This window comes from Aquarana catesbeiana, linkage group LG11 (genome assembly GCF_042186555.1).
Source record: "Aquarana catesbeiana isolate 2022-GZ linkage group LG11, ASM4218655v1, whole genome shotgun sequence".
In the NCBI taxonomy this organism is placed as follows: Eukaryota; Metazoa; Chordata; class Amphibia; order Anura; family Ranidae; genus Aquarana; species Aquarana catesbeiana.
The window spans coordinates 203,870,331-203,893,589 of NC_133334.1; the positions used below are offsets into that span (position 1 = coordinate 203,870,331).

The 23,259-nt window shown below is 42.0% G+C and overlaps 1 protein-coding gene across 2 annotated transcripts in view; it reads right to left on the reverse strand.

The window, feature by feature from the left end:
- Positions 1-23,259, reverse strand: part of EDC4 (enhancer of mRNA decapping 4) — a 470,500-nt gene that overhangs the window by 75,296 nt on the left and 371,945 nt on the right. For both annotated transcript variants that reach the window (XM_073605174.1, XM_073605175.1), the window contains 2 exons: positions 20,553-20,668; positions 526-691 (listed from right to left, as the gene is read on the reverse strand). In XM_073605174.1, the coding sequence (XP_073461275.1) occupies positions 526-691; positions 20,553-20,668 (282 nt within the window). The remainder of the gene's footprint in view (positions 1-525; positions 692-20,552; positions 20,669-23,259) is intronic.

Here is a 23,259-nt window from a genome sequence, read left to right on the forward strand (position 1 = left end):
GAGTGGAGTAATGATTGGAAGATAATGTACATGAAGGCATCGGAGGAGAATGCCTACCTGTACCAATGGAAATCTCTACAACTGTGCATATACTAGGCAATTTTGTAGTATTTTCACTTTCAACCAGTCTCTATTGACAAAGCCAATCTGGCTGAAATAACCAGAAATCATGTAGACCAGCATAATGGTCATTATGATGAGGGCTGGCTGTAGCTGTACCATTTTAACCAGCTGATATGCAGTCAAAACCATTATAATTAAAAAATACAATTTATATATGGTTGTCTCTAGAGTCTAGACTTAAACCTTTTTCTTCTCTAGACAGTTGCATTAGGTATTAAAACGTCACATTCATATGTTTAATATAAGTAGAGATGTAAAGAAAATATTCACATTCTGTTACAGGAAAATCTACAGTGTCAAAGTTTAGGAGAAGATGGGTCAAGTGAAAAAGCAACACTTTTCCATTAGGTGACATTTAACACAAGATTTCAGCCCTATAACTGAACATCAAAGGCTTCTTACACTCTTGCGTCCCTTGTCTGAAGCTGCCATTTATCTGCTGAAACATAGACTGACACCCTTTCTCAAAAGCTGGAAGGACAATGCTCTGAAAAGCTTCTCGGTATGCAGTCTGAATTGGGATTTGAAGAGAATCTGCAGTTGCCCGACCAATGGCATCAGTAATATTCTGTAAAATAGAGATGAATATTTACAGAAAAGGCTTAACTTGACTAAATTTTAATAACAATTAAAAAAAATACTCTCTTACATAAATATTATGATAATTTTTTTTAATATACTATCATAATAGTTAAGTTCTGCATTGAAATGACAGAATTACATGAATTTAAAAAGGTATCTCTGGAATTAAATATTAGGATTTTTGGTTTACCTGCAAAATCCTTTTCTTGGAGTACATCATAGGACACTGGGTTTCTTCATATTCCTAACAAACGGGTTAAGCTGTCACCTATAGGTGAATTGACACTGGCCAAAAAAAGCAGGCTTCCTGTCCATACATAACTTCTCCCCAGTACAACACAGACTCAGTTCTATAGCAAGTAAGGAGGAACCATACAAAGTGGGAAGGGATCTTGGTGTCCTGCAACTTATTCCAAAAAATAAAATTTTACAGGTAAACCAAAAATGAGTGAAAAAAAAAAAATTCTTAAACATACACTGCCGGTCAAACGTTTTATTTAAATTTACTTAGTTTAATGTCTCACTGTAATAAAGCATTAAAGGAATAAACAACTGCAGAAATCATGGAATTGTTTTCTTTAACAAAGTGTAAGCTACATTTTTGACTCAGAGTAGCCACCTTTTGCAGATATACCAGTTGAACATATTCATGGCATTCTTTCTACAACAAAAAACAAATATTGTTCAGATAGTTTTTGTATGAAGGTAAAAAACTTTCAGTATGCAGATCCCATCTTAGCACCCCCTAATACTTAAGTACCAGAGCTGAGGTTCTTCCAGGTCTCTCCCTCCTTATTAGCTGAGATGCAGCAGAGGATCCATTGGCTCCCACTGCTGTCAATCACAGCCAGCGAGTAGGGGAGCGGAGGGCTGAGCTCTTTCTTTTATGGGCCCATAGCACTGGCGGGTGACCCAAGAAGAGGAGGATCAGCACTGCTCTGTGCAAAACCATTGCACAGAGCAGGCAAGTAGGACATGTTTGTTATTTTAACCACTTCGTGCCCAGGCCAATTCTGACATTTCTGTCCTACATGTAAAATTCATAATTTTTTTTGCTAGAAAATTACATAGAACCCCCAAACATTATATATATTTTTTTAGCAAAGACCCTAGAAAATACAATAGCGGTCATTGCTACTTTTTATCTCGCGCGGTATTTGCGCAGCAATATTTCGAACTCGTTTTTTTTGGAAAAAACACAGTTTCATGCTTAAAAAAAACCAAAACATTAAAGTTAGCCCACTTTTTTTGCATATTGTGAAAGATGAAGTTATGCCGAGTAAATAGATACCTAACATGTCACACTGCAAAATTGCACACACTCGTGGAATGGCGCCAAACTTTGGTACTTAAAAATCCCCATAGGCGACGCTTTAAAATTTTTTACTGGTTACATGTTTCGAGTTACAGAGGAGGTCTAGGGCTAGAATTATTTCTCTCGCTCTAACGTTCACGGCGATACCTCACATGTGTGGTTTGAACACCGGTTTCATATGTGGGCGAGACTTATGTATGCGTTCGCTTCTGCGTGCGAGCACACGGGGACAGGGACACTTTAATTTTTTTTTATTGTTAATTTGACTTATATTTTTAGTTTGACATTTAAAAAAAATAATTTTGATTACTTTTTTATTCCTATTACAAGGAATGTAAACATCCCTTGTAATAGGAATATGGCACGATCGGTCCTTTTTACAGTGAGATATGGGGTCAATAAGACCCCACATCTCACCTCTAGGCTGGGAAGCCTATAATTAAAAAAAAAAAAAAAAAAAAAAAAAAAAAAAGAAGATCACCGCTTTCCAGCCGAAGCAGCGCCGTTTTTTTGAATGCAGAGGCCGGGCGTGACGTCATAACATCGCGCCGGCCTCCGAACAGTCATAGAGACTCCGGCGACCATCTGGTCCGCCGAAAATCTCTATGATAACCATCCGGGGCTGGCGGATCCTGTGTCCGACTCACCGATAGAAGCGGTGAGTCGGTACAAGCACCGGAGGGAGGCGGGAGGGGGGGCGTCCCCTCCCGCCGCCCGTAAAAACGATCAAGCGGCGGAACAGCCGCTATGATCGTTCTTATGGTGTAGGGAATCGCCGGCGGAAAAAGCCGATATCTGAATGTCGTCTGTAGCTACAGGCATCATTCAGATATAGCCCCTCAAAGTCGAGGACGTCCCAGGACGCCCTACAGGCGTGAAGTGGTTAACGAAAAGAAAACTTTACCTTTACAAATACTTTAAGTCTGGAGACTGTGCTAGCCATTCCATGATTTGAAGCCTATCATCTTGTTTTTTTTTTTTCTAAGGTAGTTCTGACACAGCCTGGAGGTATGTTTTAGGTCATTATCTTGCTGTAGAATGGACCCCCTGACCAACTAGGCTTATTCAAAAGGGTATTGTATGGCTTTGCAAAATGCTGTGGTAGTAGGATCCAGAATCTCAATCTCTGGATCCAGCAAAAAAGCCCCATACCATCACATTTTCTCCTCCATGTTTGACAGTTGGTGTCACACCAAGGAACCATCCTTTCACCTATTCAACGGCATACAAAAACAGTGTGTGATGAACCGAAGACCTCAAATTTTGATTCATTGGTCCAGAAGACCATCCAGTCTTCAGTAGTCCACTGCCAGTGCTTCATGTCCTAGGCATAAAAGTTATTTCTTTATTTGCCATCTGAGCTATGGCTTTCTTACAGCCAATCGACCTGTCAAGCCTGCACCTCGAAGTCTTCTCTTTGCAGTTAAAACTAAATCTTACTTTGATCAGTGTTAAGCTGATGTCCTGTGAGCTGTCTGTCCTTCTGTCCTTTTGCTAGAATCATAAGACAAGTTTCAACGGCTTACATGACAGAGTATTTTAGGACTTTAAATATATCCCAGTGTGCCCACTTACCATGCAAAAAGAAAATTTATCCTATATCATACAGTCTGTATAAAAATTATTTTTTTATTATACACAATATAAAAACAAATATTGTTGTTTGTGAAATACATTACAGAGATAAGCGCATTAAATCTTCTGAGACGGTCAACGTGTTTCACGGATCATCTGCTTCATTAGGACCAACAGAATTGGGTTTATTGAAAACAAATAAATCAAAGACAGTTAAAAACAAATCCTCAAATATAAGAGGAGAACAGATGAAAAATTAATCAGTGTCCTAGTGGGACTTCTCTGATCAAAGTAAGTAGGTATGACTCAAGGTCAGATGGAACCAATGACATCCAATTATGGATGAGCCAGACAAAACCTTGTGCAGAGATCAGAGGTAGTATATCTCACCCCTCCTTCCAGGTCTCACAGCTGCTTGCATTGACCGTCTCAGAAGATTTAATGCGCTCATCTCTGTAATGTATTTAATAGACAACAATGTGTGTTTTTATATAGTATATAATAAAAAGGGATTTTTATAAAAACTGTATGATATGCTTTTTTTTTTGCATGGTAAGTGTGCATACTAAGGTATATTTAAAGTCCCAAAATACTCAGTCCTTTTGCTACTATATCAGGATGATATCGTAGTGCTCACACATTTTAGATTTACTGCACTCTTTCCCACAAACTCGAAGCATTTGTCTTCCGATTCAGTTGTGGATTTGAGTGTGCCAGACCTCCTGTTACATAGTCTGGTTGAAAAAAGACACAAGTCAAAGGCATGGAAATCTCCTACATTGGTACTAGCAGAAACAATTCACAAAATGAATAATACAATGTCCCATGCTAAGATGGTAGCCATCGATCAAAATCAAATTCCAAAATTTGAAAAACTTTGGCATCCTTGGATAAAACAACAGTTCCTGTCAAACTTCAATGACTCTGTCCTGTTGCCATGGTAACAGATTAAATGACTTACAGAGACACCCATTCTAAGACTTCAAAGAGAACTAAAAAGAATAATAAACTGACGAGCAGGACAACCTTGTGGACCATACCTCTACCTTTCAACCCTTTTTCTTCTTTCTCTTTCCTTTTCTCCACCTTACGATTAAAGCTCATTATCAGAATTTATTTGACCTATATACACTCTACTTGTAAACATATGTATAGTAGGTATAAATCATTTAAATACCTACAAAAGTAACTAAGGAAATGATATATATCTTTAATTTAGGTTTACATGAACCCAATGTTTAATATTTGAAATTTCATGATATTTACCTATATAAACCCTACTGTAAAACAATGAGCTTACTTTGTAGATCCTTGTGGGCTTGCTTTGTGTATCTTTATGGCATTGTATACTCAATAAACTTCTTTTGACAAGGAAAAAAGACACAAGTCAAACTAGTTCAACAAACAAATATACACACACACACACACTCCTAAACCCTCAGTTGACCCAGAGGCAGGCAAAAAAAAAAAACGAATAAAGCATGATTCAAGTTGCTCCAGCAGGGGAAAAAGATTATTTTACTGATCACCCAAAGCAATCTGATATTCCCTGGATCAATTTTACCTATAAATATTAGTATCCAGTTATATTATGTGCCTCTAGGAAAAAATGCAGTCCTTTTTTAAAACCATCTACTAAGCTGGCCAGAACCACCTGGTCTATTCCACATCTCTTACTGTGAAGAAGCCATTCCATATTTGGAGATTAAATCTCTTTTCCTCCAGACATAAAGATTGCCCCTTCTCCTCTGTGATGACCTTAAAGTGAATTACTCAATACCATGTTCACTATATGGACCATTTATGTATTTATACATGTTGATCATATCCCCCCCTTAATCTCCTCTTCTCAAGAGAGAATACATTCAGTTCAGCTAATCGTTCGTCATAGCTGAGCTCCTCCATGCCTCTCATTAGTTTGGTTGACCTTCGCTGCACTTATTACAGTTCCCAAATATTCTTTTTATGAACTGGTGCCCAGAAATCAACTGCATATTCCTGATGAGGTCTTACTAAAGATTTGTATTGTTAGAGTTTCTTCCGGTTTACAAGTGCCTTTTAATGACGGAGGAAGCTATACCACAATCTTGGCCCTCTTTGCAATTTCTCTTAACCAGCTCACGCAGATATACTGTGGCAGAATGGCTCTCCTGGGCAAAATCCTGTATATATAGGGCGTTACCCAGGAAAGCCACCAGAGAACACGAGAGCGCCACTGGAGGCACGCACGCTTGCTGCACAGCGGGAGGACATGATGAGCGTGGCCAGCGGGCGTGATCTCCGACAGCCACGCGCGATCGTGTGCATGAGAGCCAGCACGGGAATTTGTGTGTGTAAGCACACAAATCACTGTGCTGTCAGAGGAGAGAAGACAGATCGTGTGTTCCTACAAAGTAGGGACAGCGATCTGGCATTTCTCCTAGTTAGTCCCATTCCCACACAGTTAGAATACAGTGAGGGAACACACAGTTAAACCTTTGATTGCCCCCTAGTGTTAACCCCTTCCCTGCTTGTGACATTTATACAGTAATCAGTGCATATTTATAGCACTGATCACTCTATAAGAGTCAATGGTCCCAAAAATGTGTCAAAGTCTCCAATCTGTCCGTCACAATTTCGCAATACTGCTAAAAATTGCAGATCACCGCCATTACTACCCTGTTTCCCCGAAAATAAGACCTAGCGTGATTGTCGGTGATGGCTGAAATATAAGCCCTACCCCTTAAATAAGCCCTAGTTAAAGTCCTTGTAGGTCTTATTTTCAGGGAAGGACTTATTTACGGGGAAACAGGGTAGGGCTTATTTGGGGGGTAGGGCTTATATTGCAGCCATCACTGACAATCATGCTAGGTCTTATTTTCGGGGAAACAGGGTAGTAAAATAATAAAGATATATAAAAACGCCATAAAAATGCTATAAATCTTTCCCATAGTTTGTAGACGCTATAACTTTTGCGCAAACCAATATACGTTTATTGCGATTTTTTTTACCAAAGATATGTAGAAGAATACATATTGGCCTAAATTGATGAAGAAATTAGTTTTTTTTACATTTGGGGGATATTAATTATAGCAAAAAGTAAAAAATTTTTTTTTTTTTAACCACTTGAGCCCCGGACCATTATGCTGCCTAAGAACCAGAGGTCTTTTTCCAATGTGGCACTGCGTCGCTTTAACTGCTAATTGCGCGGTCATGCAATGCTGTACCCAAACGAAATTTGCGTCCTTTTCTTCCCACAAATAGAGCTTTCTTTTGATGGTATTTGATCACCTCTGCAGTTTTTATTTTTTGCGCTATAAACGGAAAAAGACCGAAAATTTTGAAAAAAAATTATATTTTCTACTTTTTGTTATAAAAAAAATCCAATAAACTAAATTTTAGTCATACATTTGGGCCAAAATGTATTCGGCCACATGTCTTTGGTAAAAAAAATGTCAATAAGCGTATATTTATTGGTTTGCGCAAAAGTTATAGCGTCTACAAACTAGGGTACATTTTCTGTAATTTACACAGCTTTTAGTTTATGACTGCCTATGTCATTTCTTGAGGTGCTAAAATGGCAGGGCAGTACAAAACCCCCCCAAATGACCCCATTTTGGAAAGTAGACACCCCAAGGAAATTGCTGAGAGGCATGTTGAACCCATTGAATATTTATTTTTTTTGTCCCAAGTGATTGAATAATGACAAAAAAAAAAAAATATTTACAAAAAGTTGTCACTAAATGATATATTGCTCACACAGGCCATGGGCCTATGTGGAATTGCACCCCAAAATACATTCAGCTGCTTCTCCTGAGTATGGGGATACCACATGTGTGGGACTTTTTGGGAGCTTAGCCGCGTACGGGGCCCCGAAAACCAAGCACCGCCTTCCGGATTTCTAAGGGTGTAAATTTTTGATTTCACTCTTCACTGTCTATCACAGTTTCGGAGGCCATGGAATGCCCAGGTGGCACAAAACCCCCCCAAATGACCCCATTTTGGAAAGTAGACACCCCAAGCTATTTGCTGAGAGGCATATTGAGTCCATGGAATATTTTATATTTTGACACAAGTTGCGGGAAAGTGACATTTTTTTTTTTTGCACAAAGTTGTCTCTAAATGATATATTGCTCACACAGGCCATGGGCATATGTGGAATTGCACCCCAAAATACATTTAGCTGCTTCTCCTGAGTATGGGGATACCACATGTGTGGGACTTTTTGGGAGCCTAGCCGCGTACGGGGCCCCGAAATCCAATCACCGTCTTCAGGATTTCTAAGGGTGAAAATTTTAGATTTCACTCTTCACTGCCTATCACAGTTTCGGAGGCCATGGAATGCCCAGGTGGCACAAAACCGCCCCAAATGACCCCATTTTGGAAAGAAGACACCCCAAGCTATTTGCTAAGAGGCATGGTGAGTATTTTGCAGCTCTCATTTGTTTTTGAAAATGAAGAAAGACAAGAAAAAACATTTTTTTTTTTCTTTTTTCAATTTTCAAAACTTTGTGACAAAAAGTGAGCTCTGCAAAATACTCACTATACCTCTCAGCAAATAGCTTTGGGTGTCTACTTTCCAAAATGGGGTCATTTGGGGGGGGGGGTTTTGTGCCACCTGGGCTTTCCATGGCCTCCGAAACTGTGATAGGCAGTGAAGAGTGAAATCAAAAATTCACGCCCTTAGAAAGCCTGAAGGCGGTGCTTGGTTTTCGGGGTCCCGTACGCGGCTAGGCTCCCAAAAAGTCTCACACATGTGGTATCCCCGTACTCAGGAGAAGCAGCAGAATGTATTTTGGGGTGTAATTTCACATATTCCCATGGCATGTTTGAGCAATATATCATTTAGTGACAACTTTGCGCAAAAAAAAAAATTGTCTCTTTCCCGCAACTTATGTCGCAATATAAAATATTCCATGGACTCGACATGCCTCTCAGCAAATAGCTTGGGGTGTCTACTTTCCAAAATGGGGTCATTTGGGGGGGTTTTGAACTGTCCTGGCATTTTATGCACAACATTTAGAAGCTTATGTCACACATCACTCACTCTTCTAACCACTTGAAGACAAAGCCCTTTCTGACACTCATTGTTTACATGAAAAAGTTATTTTTTTTTGCAAAAAATTACTTTGAACCCCCAAACATTATATATATTTTTTTAAAGCAAATGCCCTACATATTAAAATGGTGGGTGTTTCATTTTTTTTTTTTTACACAGTAATTGCGCAGCGATTTTTCAAACGCATTTTTTGGGGAAAAAACACACTTTTTTAAATTTTAATGCACTAAAACACACTATATTGCCCAAATGTTTGATGAAATAAAAAAAGATGATCTTAGGCCGAGTACATGGATACCAAACATGACATGCTTTAAAATTGCGCACAAACGTGCAGTGGCAACAAAATAAATACATTTTTAAAAGCCTTTAAAAGCCTTTACAGGTTACCACTTTAGATTTACAGAGGAGGTCTACTGCAAAAATTACTGCCCTCGATCTGACCTTCGCGGCGATACCTCACATGCATGGTGCAATTGCTGTTTACGTTTGACGACAGACCGCCGCTTGCGTTCGCCTTAGCGCGAGAGCAGGGGGCGACAGGGGTGCTTTTTTTTTTTTTTTTCTTTATTATTTTTTTGCTTTTTTATCTTATTTTTAAACTGTTCCTTTCATTTTTTTTTTTTTTTTTATCATTTTTATTGTTATCTCGGGGAATGTAAATATCCCCTATGATAGCAATAGGTAGTGACAGGTACTCTTTTTTGAAAAAATTGGGGTCTATTAGACCCTAGATCTCTCCTCTGCCCTCAAAGCATCTGACGACACCAAGATCGGTGTGATAAAATGCTTCCCCAATTTCCCAATGGCGCTATTTACATCCGGCGAAATCTAAGTCATAAAATGCTCGTAGCTTCCGGTTTCTTAGGCCATAGAGATGTTTGGAGCCACTCTGGTCTCTGATCAGCTCTATGGTCAGCTGGCTGAATCACCGGCTGCATTCTCAGGTTCCCTGTTGAGACAGGAGAGCCAGAGAAAAACACGGAAGACAGTGTGGGGGGGGTTGGGAGTCTAGAGGCTAATTAGCCGCTAGGATTGCTTTTACATGAAAGCCGACCGCTGGCTGAAAAGAATGATACCAAGATGATTCCTAAACCTGCAGGCATCATTCTGGTATAACCATTCAAAGTCGTGAATGGCGTACCTGAAGACAAAAAAATGGTTAACAATAAAGCACAGTAAACGGTAAAGTATAAAAAATTGCATACCTGAAAAGCAAACATGATAAAACATAATAACAATAAAACATTGCAGAATAGAATACAGTAAAAAAGAGCAGAACAATAGAGAGAGAGAATAGAGAGAGAGAGAACAATGAAACGACAACTATTTTTTTTTATTTTATATATATATTATTTTTTTTTTACACTTTTTTTTGTAACTAACTTTTATAACGGTAACCGGTTCCAGGTTCGGGTCTCTCAAAATGCGATGGCACCTTGGGAGACCCTGTGAAAGTGTGCCTAGTCTGTGCAATGCTGTACCCTACGCTAATACTCAACTAGTGAATGGTAGCGTTCAAAACATTCACCAATGCAAAGACCAGGATTGTCGGGACAGGAGGGACAATAATAGCAGGTGTCACGCCTATATCTGCGCTTGCTGCAGACACAATATCTTTTTTGGGGGGGTTCGTTGGGTAGGGGTACTCGGGAGGACATAAAGAAAATGCCTCTCATGCAGCCGACTGCATTTGGTTGGGGATGTGAATGGGGGAGGTACGGGCGCTGCAGAAGCGGTGGGTTCCCAATTAGGATTGGCGAATGCAGCAGGAAGGGCATTATGGACACGACGGGCCTGTGTTTGTCTTCTTGGTGGCAGCGGGACACTACTTGTGCTTGCCACCTCACCAGCTTGAACTGCACTTATGGGACTCGCCACGTCACCAAGTGTTACTGCAGTGCTGGTTTGACTACGACCGGGGTGTACTAGGCCGCTGGCGCTTGCCAGTTCAATAAAAAGCTAACAAAAAAACTGTTAGCGATCGCAGGGATCAGGCCTGACTCTGCGAACGCTGCAGTTATGCGTTAAGTGTTTTGTAAGTGACAGTGATCGATCGATACTGCACTTGGGTGGGCTGGGCCGGGCGGAGGGGCAAAACGCAGGTGCTAGCAGGTATCTGGGCTGATCCCGCTAACACTGCGTTTTTGGGAACCCTAAACTGCTGGGGACGCTAGTATAGATCTGATCGGATCAGATATTGATCCGATCAGATACTATACCACTAAGGGAGGCGTATGCTGCGTGCGTGGGTGTTAGCGGTACTGGCGCTAATCTGACGCTGCCTGGGGCGACGTATATCACGGCCGGGCGATCGGGGGGCTAAACCTTTATTCGGTAATAAACGGCGGGTGCCCTGACACTATAAAAAATAAACGAACTAACCAGCGTCACCCGTAACAGTTATACGGTGATCAGTGGTGAAAGGGTTAACTAGGGGGCCATCAAGGGGTTAAAACATTTATTGGGTAGTATATGGGGGTCCCTGTCGCTATAAAACGCTGACGGCGAACCTAAATATTTAGGTCCCTAACTAGCGTCACCAGCGACACTAATACAGCGATCAGAAAAATGATCGCTTAGCGACACTGGTGACAGGGGGTGATCAAGGGGTTAAAACTTTATCAGGGGGGGTTAGGGGGGTATCCTAGACCTACAGGGGGCTAATACTAACTGTCCCAACACTGTAACTGTCACAAACTGACACCAATGCAGTAATCAGGGAAAAAAAAAAAAAAACTGCTGGTGTCAGTTTGTGACAGGGGGGGTGATTGGGGGGGGGGGGGGGGGATCGGGGTGTTTTGTGTGCCTGGCATGTTCTACTGTGTGTGTGTAGTGTTGTGCACTCACATACCTGTCTTCTCTCCTCGGGCCGGAACGGAAATTACCGAGCCGAGGAGAGATGACATCATTTCCTTTGCTGCTGTTTAGCATACAGCAGCAAAGGAATGATTCGATTGGCCGGCGGCGATCGCGAGGGGGGGGGCCACGAACGGATGGCCTCCCCCTCACCTCCGATCGCCGTGGGATAAAAGACGACCACCTCGGGCACCGGGGGGGTCCGATTGGACCCCACACCCGCGGAAGGCAAATCACGTACATGTACGTGATTTTGCCTGTCCGTGCTGCCTTGCCGACGTACATCGGTGCGAGGCAGTCATCAAGTGGTTAAATTGTCATTCTTTTTGTTTATAGCGCAAAAAATAAAAACCACAAAGTTGATCAAGTACCACCAAAAGAAAGCCATTTGTGGGAAAAAAAAGGACGCACATTTTGTTTGGGTACAGCATTGTATGACCGTGCAATTGTCAGTTAAAGCACTGCAGTGCCAAATTGTAAAAAGTGCTCTGGTCAGGAAGGGGGTAAAATCTTCTGAGGCTGAAGTGATTAAGGAAAGACTTAAGGTTTTAATTGTCCTCGTGTCCAGCAAAGCTAATGTAATTGCATTTCGCCATTTTGAGAGCAATATACCACTTCCTGCAATACAATGGATTGAAAACTGGCTACAAGGACGAGTTCAGAGGGTGGGGATAAATGGGGAATACTAGGAATGGTCAGGGGTGGGAAGTGGGGTCCCCCAGGGTTCTGTGCTGAGACCAATCCTGTTTAATTTGCTCATAAATGACCTGGAGGATGGGGTAAACAGCTCAATCTCTGTATTTGCGGACGACACCAAGCTAAGCAGGGCAAAAACTTCTCTGCAGGATGTGGAAACCTTGCAAGATCTGAACAAATTAATGGGGTGGGCGACTACATGAGAAATGAGGTTTAATGTAGAAAAATTTAAAATAATGCATTTGGGTGGCAAAAATATGAATGCAATCTACTCACTAGGGGGTGAGCCTCTGGGGGATTCTAGGATGGAAAAGGACGTGGGGGTCCTAGTAAATGATAGGCTCAGCAATGGCATGCAATGCCAAGCTGCTGCTAACAAAGCAAACAGAAAATTGGCATGCATTAAAAAGGGGATTAACTCCAGAGATAAAGCAATAATTCTCCCACTCTACAAGACTTTGGTCCAGCATCACCTGGAGTATGCTGTCCAGTTCTGCGCACTAGTCCTTAGGAAGGATGTACTGGAAATGGAGCAAGTACAAATTAGAGCAACAAAGCTAATAAAGGGTCTGGAGGATATTAGTTATGAAGAAAGATTGCGATACTTATGACCCACAATAAAGATAAAACTTTTTTTTGTGGAAGGGAGTTTAACAAGACATGTTGCCACTCATTAAAATTAGAGGAAAGGAGGTTTAACCTTAAACTGCATAGAGGGTTCTTTACTGTAAGAGCGGCAAGGATGTGGAATTCCCTTCCACAGGCGGTGGTTTCAGCGAGGGGCATCGATAGTTTAAAAAAAAAATTTAGATAAGCACCTGAACGACCGCAAAATACCGGGTTATACAATGTAATACTGACATATAGTCAAACACATAGGTTGGACTTGATGGACTTGTCTTTTTTCAACCTCACCTACTATGTAACAATACTGCCCAAATATTGCTTAAAGTGGTTCTAAAGGTTATATATACCTGTGCTGTGCAATGGTCTTGCACAAAGCAGCCCTGATCCTCTTCTTTTTGAGTCCCCTGCTGTTGATACTGGCTCCTCCCACTTTCCAAGTGCCCCCAATAGCCAGTCACTTGCTATGGGGCACTTAGGCAGCCTCGTTCCCGAGCCTCGCTTCTGTGAATGGACTTTGACCATTTACACATGGAATGTGGCTTGGCCCTGCCCCATTCTATCTTCATTGGCTCACTGGCTGTGATTGACAGAAGCAGGAGGCCAATGGCTCCCGCTGCTGTGTGAGCCAATGAAAAAATAGAGACCCGGGAGAGTCGATGCTCTTCTGCACACCATTGGATTGAAATTGGGTTCAGGTAAGTATAAGGGGGGGGGGGGGGGTGTGCTGGGAGGAGGGAGCTGCACCTAGGGTTTTTTTTTTTTTTAATGCATTAAGGTAAGAAACCTTCTGCCTTAACCACTTCAATAGGGTGTAGTAACATTCGGTTTCAAAACTACTTTTATACAGGGAGCTTGTAAGTAATCAACAAAAGTTGGGACACCTGTAGGAATTGTTACCATAAACTTTTAGGCCCCTTTCACACGGGCGCTTCCGCTAAGTGAAACCCACATGCCCTGCTGAGCGATGACAGGCCCGTGTCCTCTCCGCTATGCAGAGCAGACACAAACACAATTCTGCTCTGCTCTATGGGGGAACAGGACCACCATCTGTCGGTGTTTGGAAGACAGGGTCGGATCAGATGGCAGTGGGTGTCAGCAGACAAGTGTCCGCTGAAATCCACTGCTCCATAGCAGAGACTAGAGGGTCCGATCAGGTCCACCTGAAAAACTGAAAGGTGGACCTGATCAGACAGCCCTTGTGAAAGGGGCCGGAGCCTTAATTTACTTACATTGTTGCAGAACACATGTAAGCTGTTAACCCATCACTTGAAAAAGGCCTTTTTGTATAACTCTGAAATGTACATTAAGTTTCAGTTTTTGGTAACAAACTTTTTTCAACTCGGGCAGTTTACCTATGTATTATTTAAGTTTATTCGCTGGAACTGTTTAAACTTTAATAAAAACTTCCAAAAATCAGTGTGTTATAAAACTTTTGATCGATAGTGTACATCACAGGCTTTCTTCATATCCATAATGAGTGGGATATCGTAAAGCAGTGAATATGAGGGGTGGGCCACACAGCACAATGGCAACAAGCAAAAAACAGAACAGATTAAAACCCCACTACAGAGCCACATGCATGGCCTCCCGCACAAAACTAGCGTCCACGGAAGCAGTCACTGTGACTGCAGTTCTGACTCTATGATGTCAGAGTGGCACATACTTCGTGGCCAAGCCAAAAGAGCCAGTACACTGCCTTTATTCTGCAGAGTAGGCAAGACAGGAAATAAAGCAGAGTGAGTATATGGATCAGAAATGCCTGAGGATCCCTAGAGCAGGAGACAGACATATCAAACGATGGAGAACGTCTTTCTCAGCACCCTCACGCAGAATAGAGGGATTCTCCACAGACCTCATGGACTCAATCTGAGAACAGGAAACACACTTTCTGTGGGAGGAACTTTGGATCAAGTGGTGCCCAGGACTAGGCTCAAATATACAAAGCATTGCATCAAGACCAAGGTTGAATTTTGGAGTTTTACCCAACCAAACGACTCCAGGACATGCACCACCTGACAGGTGTTTGAAGTCAAGGTCTCATCTGACAATGTCTCTAAGCAGGACATCTAGGTACCCAGCAATGGAAATACCCCAAGTTGTCAAAAACCCCACAAACCAAAGGTGACATCCAAACACTCTGGAGGCAGTGCCAAGCCTAATGGCAATGCCACAAAATGATAGTGGCAGTCCTCCAAAGTAAACCTTGGCAAGGCTAAAAGATCTGAATATCCACTTATGCCAGAAAGTCTCCTTACTCAAGTGAAAATCACTGACCAGTTTAGACCCCATCCTGGTCCTTTGCACTTGCAAGAAGTTGCTGAGATATTTGAGATTTAGTTCAAGTCAGACATCACCATTTGGTTTTACAACTATAAGAAGATGTTAAACTGTTTCTCTTCCAGGATGGGTTTCGGCCACAATCACCTTGATGTAAGAATCCAAGGATGGCCCAAACAAGTGCTCCCCTTCAAAGGGCAGCTGCTTAATTAAAGAAGTTCAAAAGACCAGCACTTGAGCCACGGGATTCTCATCACATGGACGGACAAAACACCCAGCCTAGAGAATTTCAAAATGAAATCCTCCAAGGCATCCACCCAGAGACAAAGCCTCCAGTTATTGCCCAATGACAGGATCAGCTTCCTAGAACAGCCGTATATGTTTAGCCCACACTTTGAAAAATGTGTCAGACTTCCACTGCAGCTGCTACCAGCTGCAGTACGTGCTGAAAGACCAGAACCTCATCCACTGGAACCATCAAGGTTTTTCCAGGAAGTTAATAGCTGGGACTAGCTCTTGATAACTCCACTCTTTGAAGCACTCCTCCTCCATGGGGATCTTGTAAGTGAACAATTTTGGAGGCAAAAACACCTCTAGATGAGCCCAATCAGCATACAACACTTCCTGCCAATGAGGATTCCCAGGAAAAGGATTTGGGAAGTTTTGGAGACCGCTAGGAACCAAATTCATTGACCTTCGGAGAAGTTGATTCCAGAAGCAGCAGCAGCTGTAAATTAATTCTGACCACATTTGCAAAAAAAAAAAAAAAGAGGCTTTTCAATAGTAAATTAGGTATTTTGGGAGTGCAGTACAGGACAATGGCTGAAAATTCAGAGAACCTAGATTTTAGGTTGGCACCTTCAGCCGATTGGAAACTGGCAAAGCTTTGCTGGACACGAGGACCACCCCCCCTCAATTTCCATCCCTGAGCCCCCTATTATAACCCCAATCCATGAGAGCACAGTTTGGATGATAACTTAGGAGAATTTTACAAGGTATGAACTGAAGACTAGGTGGTAACTTTGCAAAGCAGGGCAACAGAGGCTTGATGTCGGAACACCCATCGATCTGGTGAAATGAACATGTAAGAATGCTAAAGATTTATTAGTTTATGCTAAAAATCAGCAATGCATTTTGGGGGTCAGAAAAAACTCCTCTATGAGGACTTCAGTTAAGATAAGAACCTTGTGCTACGGTATTACAGGGCAGTTCAACTCTCAAGAGTTATAGACTGGCAGTGTAACAAGAGGGCCAAGCAGTGGGTGTCCATGGAGATCGAAGACTTGCCAATCCCGCTGAGAGGCATACCACAGTTGTCGACCCCCGTCTCTCCAGAGATTTTGGCCCGCCCTTTTATCAGATGCTCCAAATTGCCAGAACTGTCTCTCGGAGCACTGACGCATTTCCCTTGATCTCACCCCTGAACACTGTCATTAGGAACCCAGAATTCACACCAGGCCTCACCAATAGGAATCTCAGGTGACTTGGTCAGGCAATGAAGTTCCACCTAGGCAGCTTCTGGCCATACGGCTACCCCCTCATGCGGAACTCTCTCTTAGCTCTAACACACCGCTAGACTTCTGGAGCACTACCCACGTGCAGGGCCGCCTAATAAGGGAGGCCCTCTCAGCCGGCTGCTTCAAGCTTTAGGTACTACATGTTCCATGCATACTGTGAAGCACATAATATTGTTACCCTGTGGCTCCACAGGTGGCAACTCATATTCCCTGGGCTGGAGGGATGCCATTTTATCATCCAGAAGGCCCTGTGCACCACATTGAGGGAAGGTGGGTGCTGCTGTTGACAGAAGTGTCATCACTGCTCCTGTGGCTGGCACGCCTGGAGGAATGCTGGGGAAACCACTGCAGTGACAGCTCAGCCAAGTAAACAAAAGCCATCAGCAAAGACTTCTGCCAGTGGTTTCCTCTGCTGGGCTTTGTAATAGATTACTAGTCAGAGCCTGGCAGAGAAGTGAGTAGAGGAAATGTTCTTTCTTTTTCGGCTCTTTGTTTCACTACACTGGTATCCCCGACATCCCTTCAGAAGAGAAAAACCAGCAGACAAGAACATTGAGAGGGTATTCCAGATGGATCAAGCAGCCAGGTATTGAGCACCAGTGCCCTCCCTTCCCCATTGACTGGCAGTGCCCCCAATCTTCCCCCACTAAGCACAAGGACCCCCATCTCCCCCACTAAGCAGAGAGACCCCCCCTCATCTACCCCAACTAAGCAGAGAGACCCCCCCTCATCTCCCCCCACCTCCTCTCACTAAGCACCAAAATACCCCCATCTCCCCCCCACCAAGCAACAGAATCCTCCCATATTTCCCCACTAAGCACCAGGACCCCCTCCTCTATCTCCCCTGACTGACCACCAGTGCCCACTTTTGTCCCCCTTGAAGACAAAGCTGCATTTTTGCAAACCTGCATTGCAGGTATGCAGGGTCAAGGGCCCCATTATTTCTAACAGTGGCCTTGTCCACGTGAGACACTTCCTCCAGATATTTAAGCCAACTTTACTCTACGTTCGCAGACACAGTTCGAATAAGTCCCAGCCAGGGGAACCTTGGAAACACACACAGTCACTTATGTATAGATTTTTGGCTACGCCATCTGACACTTCCTACCGGTCATTCATACATCACTGGGAATCACACCTGTGTATCACTTTCACGCCCAAACAAGTAGATAAGATCCTCCATCTCTAAAACAAATCTTCCATACCAAATACAGTAAATACAAAGAAATAGGATAGAAGATCCTGTCCAGATGAGCCCCTTATGTCTTACATAAAATGGACAAGACAGTCCCGGATACATGTTGTCACTGCTCTTCAGCAGTCGGCACAATCTTACATATCTTCTGGCAAATTCACCAAGCTAGGAAGTTCCTTGTTTGATTAGAGGGACATGTAGGTTTTAAAGCAGGAACATGCTTGTTCCAGGCCAACAGGGCTTTGAATGAAATTGAGCAAAAAGTACAGCCTCAAAAGAGGCTACCATGAGGCCCAAAACTCACAGAGAATTTCACTGAGGGATGTCTCTTTGATCTTAAGATTCAAGATTCCATTTTCTGGAAGAAAGACCGTGGCTTGGGGTGTGTGCAGAGCGATGCGTAAATATTTTAAGCAAAGAGAAGGTTGGAGAGCAGACTGTTGAAAGTTGATTACCCAACCAACATTTGGACATTTGCAGAGAAGTCCATCAAAAGAAGGCCATCTAGCTATCCTGTTATCTGAATGTCCTGAGGGCAAGAAGTGGTGGAAAAAACTTTGTGAAGACTCAGTGCAGAAGATAGGCCAAGTGGCAGTGCAACAAATTGGAAGTGTCCATCTCCTACTAGGAAGTGCTGATGAGGATGTTAAATGGGAATATGCAGAGAATCATCCTGGAAGTCTACTGATTCTAAGTATTTCCCTTGTCTCAGAGGAGCAATAACTGAACTTGTGGGCTCCATTTAAACTTTCAGAGATTTTAGGTCCAGGATAGGATAAATACCCCCATTTGGGGTTTAGCATAATGAACAAGTATGAACAGAAACCTTTGAAACTGTCCCAGAGAAATGCAAACTGTAGCAGATGCGCACCCCCCCCCCACACACACACACACACACACACACACACACTCAGGCGTGAAGGCGCAAATTGTTGCAAGAGGGTTTTGGGGAGGACTTGATAGGTTTTGGTTCCAAGCCGAAATAAAGACTTTGGCTTTGAAGGAAGTTTTGGCTTTGAAGGTTAAAAAGCACTAAATAGTCAAAATGAGTACAGAAAAATAGAAAAATGATCCAGCATGCGTGTATCAGTGCATAATTTAATATAATATAAACAGAACCTCCCACTACACTTCAGCCTTGAAGGACGGGGATATCCTTGTGTGTTTCCATGAATCAGGCGACCACCTGGATTTTTATATAGGAGTCAAAGGGATCACTAAGGTCTAGGGAAGGAAAAATATGAGTACAGGCATGTAGTATTAGAAATATAAGGGTGTGTAAGGAAAAAAAAAAAGGGGTGGGGGGGGGCAAAAGCATGGACCCAGAGAACAATCAGATGAGAGGGCCAATTTTGCAAATATTCAGGAGAAAGTCAGTATTGATCCCAAAAGAACCAACTAGCTGGCAGAAGTAAGATGTTCCATATGCTGTAGATTGCCCCTCCAAGGCAAACCAGTGAGCCACTGTAGGTGGGGCTTGTTTGAACAGCTATGCATTCTGGGTAAATATCCTCCCATACCATCTCTTTTCTGTATAACTTATTACACCCAAAACAACAATTGGACAAGGTATATGATCTAAGGGAATGTGGATTGAATGTATAACAGAAAAAGATACTTTAGATTATTATTTTTTTTTTAATCTAATAATTTTTATTAAGAAAAAAATAGTTTTTACAATTTCCACATACAGAGAAAGGCATAAACAAAAACTCCATTGTCCTACATTAAAAAAAATCAAGACTAAAAACTCCCAAACCCTCAGGTCAGCAGTATGGATACTGGACTAGATGTTTCTTACACATACATTGTGTATGGCTAGCAAGATGCAAGAAAGAAATTATAAATTGCTAACCCAATAGTATACAGTAGATCTCCTCATAAATTGCACCAGATATCTGCTATAGATTTAAATAAATGTTAGCGTTGTCTATTGGGGGGTTGGCACACTTTCAAACATTTGGTGGAGTTGCCCTCCAATTAAGCAGTTTTTGGATAAGGTAGCACAAATATATATAGAATTGAGTAATTTCAGTGGACTATGAATGAAAACCTGCAATGGTATTGCTTTCAGTAATCCCTGGTACAATTTAGTCAATTTGGAAGTCATTACTCAAGTTTTTTTCTTGGTGTGGCCAGACCATGGATACCAAGACATTGGCAGTCTACCAATTCCCCAACAATTGGTGTGTTCGAAATGTGCCATTTGATGGACATGGGGGAAAAGGTTGCAAAACAACATTGTAGATATGAAGTCTTTTGCTCAAGGTGGACCCCCTGAATCATATATATGGAAAAAGATTTTAGGAATAAGCTTAGTATTTGTGAGATTGGTTAGGTTGGTAAAGCGAAACAGGCCTCTTAGGTCTGCCCCTCTTGCTGCTTTTGGGAGTTCAAAAGGGTTTAGAAAAAAATATGATTAGATTTTATATATGTTTAAGGAATGGGAAATGTAAATATTTAATGATAGGTTTTGTAGTCTCCCTTTTATTTTTCATTTTTATACTTTTTTCTGTTAATGAAAAATATAATAAAAACAGAATGAGTAGAGAGTCCATCGGTATTGTTCAATGAAAAAAATAAAGACAACATAACATTAAAAAGCACACAGATTGAAAGTGAGGGGAAATCTTCCCAAAGGATAGAACTAAAAATGAAATAAATTACACTAAAATTCTAGTACAAGGGCAACATTACCATTTCAAAACAGGATCAGTTATGCTCCTTTTCAAAAAGTTTAAAAATTACCTTGGATTTGACAATCTTGACAACACTTTCCTTTACTGTTCCTTCCAGTGAAGTGAATTTTGCTGCAATTGTGCTACTAAGCTGCCCAGTCACTGGCTCCAGAGTTTTAGTAATGCCTTTAATACAAAGAACAAAACAATTTAAAAAAAAACAGAACATGAACAATAACCTGGTGTTATAGAATTTTAAAATTGTGATAAAGGCACTTGCAATTATTTTCCTCTTCAAATCTAACTCTTTTTGCACAGCAAATTTACACTCACCGGCCACTAAATTAGGTACACCTTGCTAGTACTGGGTTGGACCCCCTTTTGCCTTCAGAACTGCCTTAATTTTTCATGGCATAGATTCAATAAGGTGTTGGAAACATTCCTCAGAGATTAGCGATAGCATCATGCAATTGCTGCAGATTTGTCTGCTGCACATACATGTGAATCCCCCGTTCCACCACATCCCAAAGCTTAATTGGCTTGAGAACTGGTGACTGTGGAGGCCATTGGAGTAAAGTGAACTCATGGTCATGTTCAAGAAACCAGTTTGAGATGATTTGAGCTTTGTGACATGGTGCATTATCTTGCTGGAAGTAGCCATCAGAAGATGGGTACACTGTAGTCATAAAGGGATGGACAAGGTCAGCAACAATACTCAGGTAGGCTGTGGCGTTTAAACAATGCTCAATTGGTACTAAGGGACCCAAAGGGTGCCAGGAAAATATCCCACACACCATTACACCACAAACACCAGCCTGAACCGTTGATACAAGGCAGGATGGATCCATGCTTTCATGTTTGCACCAAATACTGACCCTACCATCTGAATGTTGCAGCTGAAATCAAGACTCATCAGACCAGGCAATGTTTTTCCAATCTTCTATTGTACAATTTTGGTGAGCTTGTGTGAATTGTAGCCTCAGTTTCACGTTCTTAGCTGACAGGAGTTGCACCCAGTGTGGTCTTCAGCTGCTGTAGCCCATCTGCTTTAAGGTTCGATGTGTTGTGCATTCAGAGAAGGTATTCTGCATACCTTGGTTGTAACTATTGGCTACTTAAGTTACTCACTGACCATTCTCTGTAAACCTTAGAGATGGTTGTACGTGAAAATCCCAGGAGATCAGCAGGTTTTGAAATACTCAGACCAGCCTGTCTGGCACCAACAACCATGCCACATTCAAAGTCACTTAAATCCCCCTTCTTCCCAATTATGATGTTCGGATTGAACTTCAGCAAGTCATCTTCACCACGTCTAGATGTCTAGATGCCTAAATGCATTGAGTTGCTGCCATGTAATTGGCTGATTAGCAATTTGTGTTACCAAGCAATTAAACAGGTGTACCTAATAAAGTGGCCAGTGAGTGTAGATCTCAAGCTACGGAGCAGGTCAGAAGGAGTAGACAAATGGGCCCAATAAAATACTTGTTAGTTGTTATATTTGCCCATGTTTTTTTTTTGACCTGATGAATAATACTGAGGTCACCATTTTCTATACATCTGTCTTTATTTTTATCATGTCATGTAGTCCCATTTCTAGGTGTAAATCTTCAAAGGCTTCACCTATGATTCCTGAGTCTCAATTCTCAAGTAACTTGGGAAACTGCATCAATATGTATATGTGCGTGTGTTTGTTTTGCTAGTTGGTTTTGGACTCAAGGAGTCTTTATCTGGGTATGATTACACACATCTCTCAACTCAGAAGCCTATGTAGAATCAAATGAATTGGTGCTAAAGCCCGTACACCACAAAAAGTTGTACCATAGTTTTAACCACTCCCCGCCCGGCCTATTGCAAAATTACGGCCGCAGCAGGTATCAGTTATCCTGACTGGGTGTAATATGATGTCCAGCAGGATAAGCCGCTTGCGCAAACCCCCCTGGGGGCACACAGCGCATTTCGGTCCAACACACCGCATCTCTGATCTAGGTAAAGAGCCTATGACGTAGGCTCTTTACCACGTGATCAGCTGTGTTCAATCGCAGCTGATCACACGGTAACCAGGAAGTGCCGTTTATCGGCTTTCCTCCATTCTGCCAAAAAGGCACGGGTAGAGGAGAGCCGATCAGTGGCTCTCCTGATGGGGGGTCTGCGCTGATAAGCAGTGCATTAATAGTGCAGACCCAAAAGGGATGCACACCAATGCCTGTCAGTAATGCCAATCGGTGCGCACCAGTAACTGCATGTGATGCCAATGAGTGCCCATCAAGAATACCAATCAGTGGCTTTCAGTAATGACAGTCAGTGAACATCAGTAATGTCTGTCAGTGCCTCCTCATCAGTGCTACCTATCAATGCCATCCATCAGTACTCATCATTGCTGCCCATCAGTGCTCATAAGTGCTGCATATCAGTGCCACCTATCAGTACCCATGAGTGCTGCATATCAGTGCCGCCCATCAGTGCTGCATATTAGTGCCACCTCATCAGTGCCCATCAGTGAAAGAGAAAATTTACTTATGAGCAACATTTTATAACAGAAACAAAGAAAAACTTTTTTTTTCTTCCAAATTTTCGGTTTTTATTTGTAGCGCAAAAAATAAAATAGCCAGTGGTAATCAAATACCACCAAAAAAAAGCTCTATTTGTTGGAAAAGAAAGATAAAATAATCACTTTAACAAAGAAAACCCCTTTCCATTTCATGCTGTCAGCAAGAAGATCAGCAAAGCTTTACTTATCAGTCAGAATACTGTAGCAAAAGTGATACAAAAATGGAATG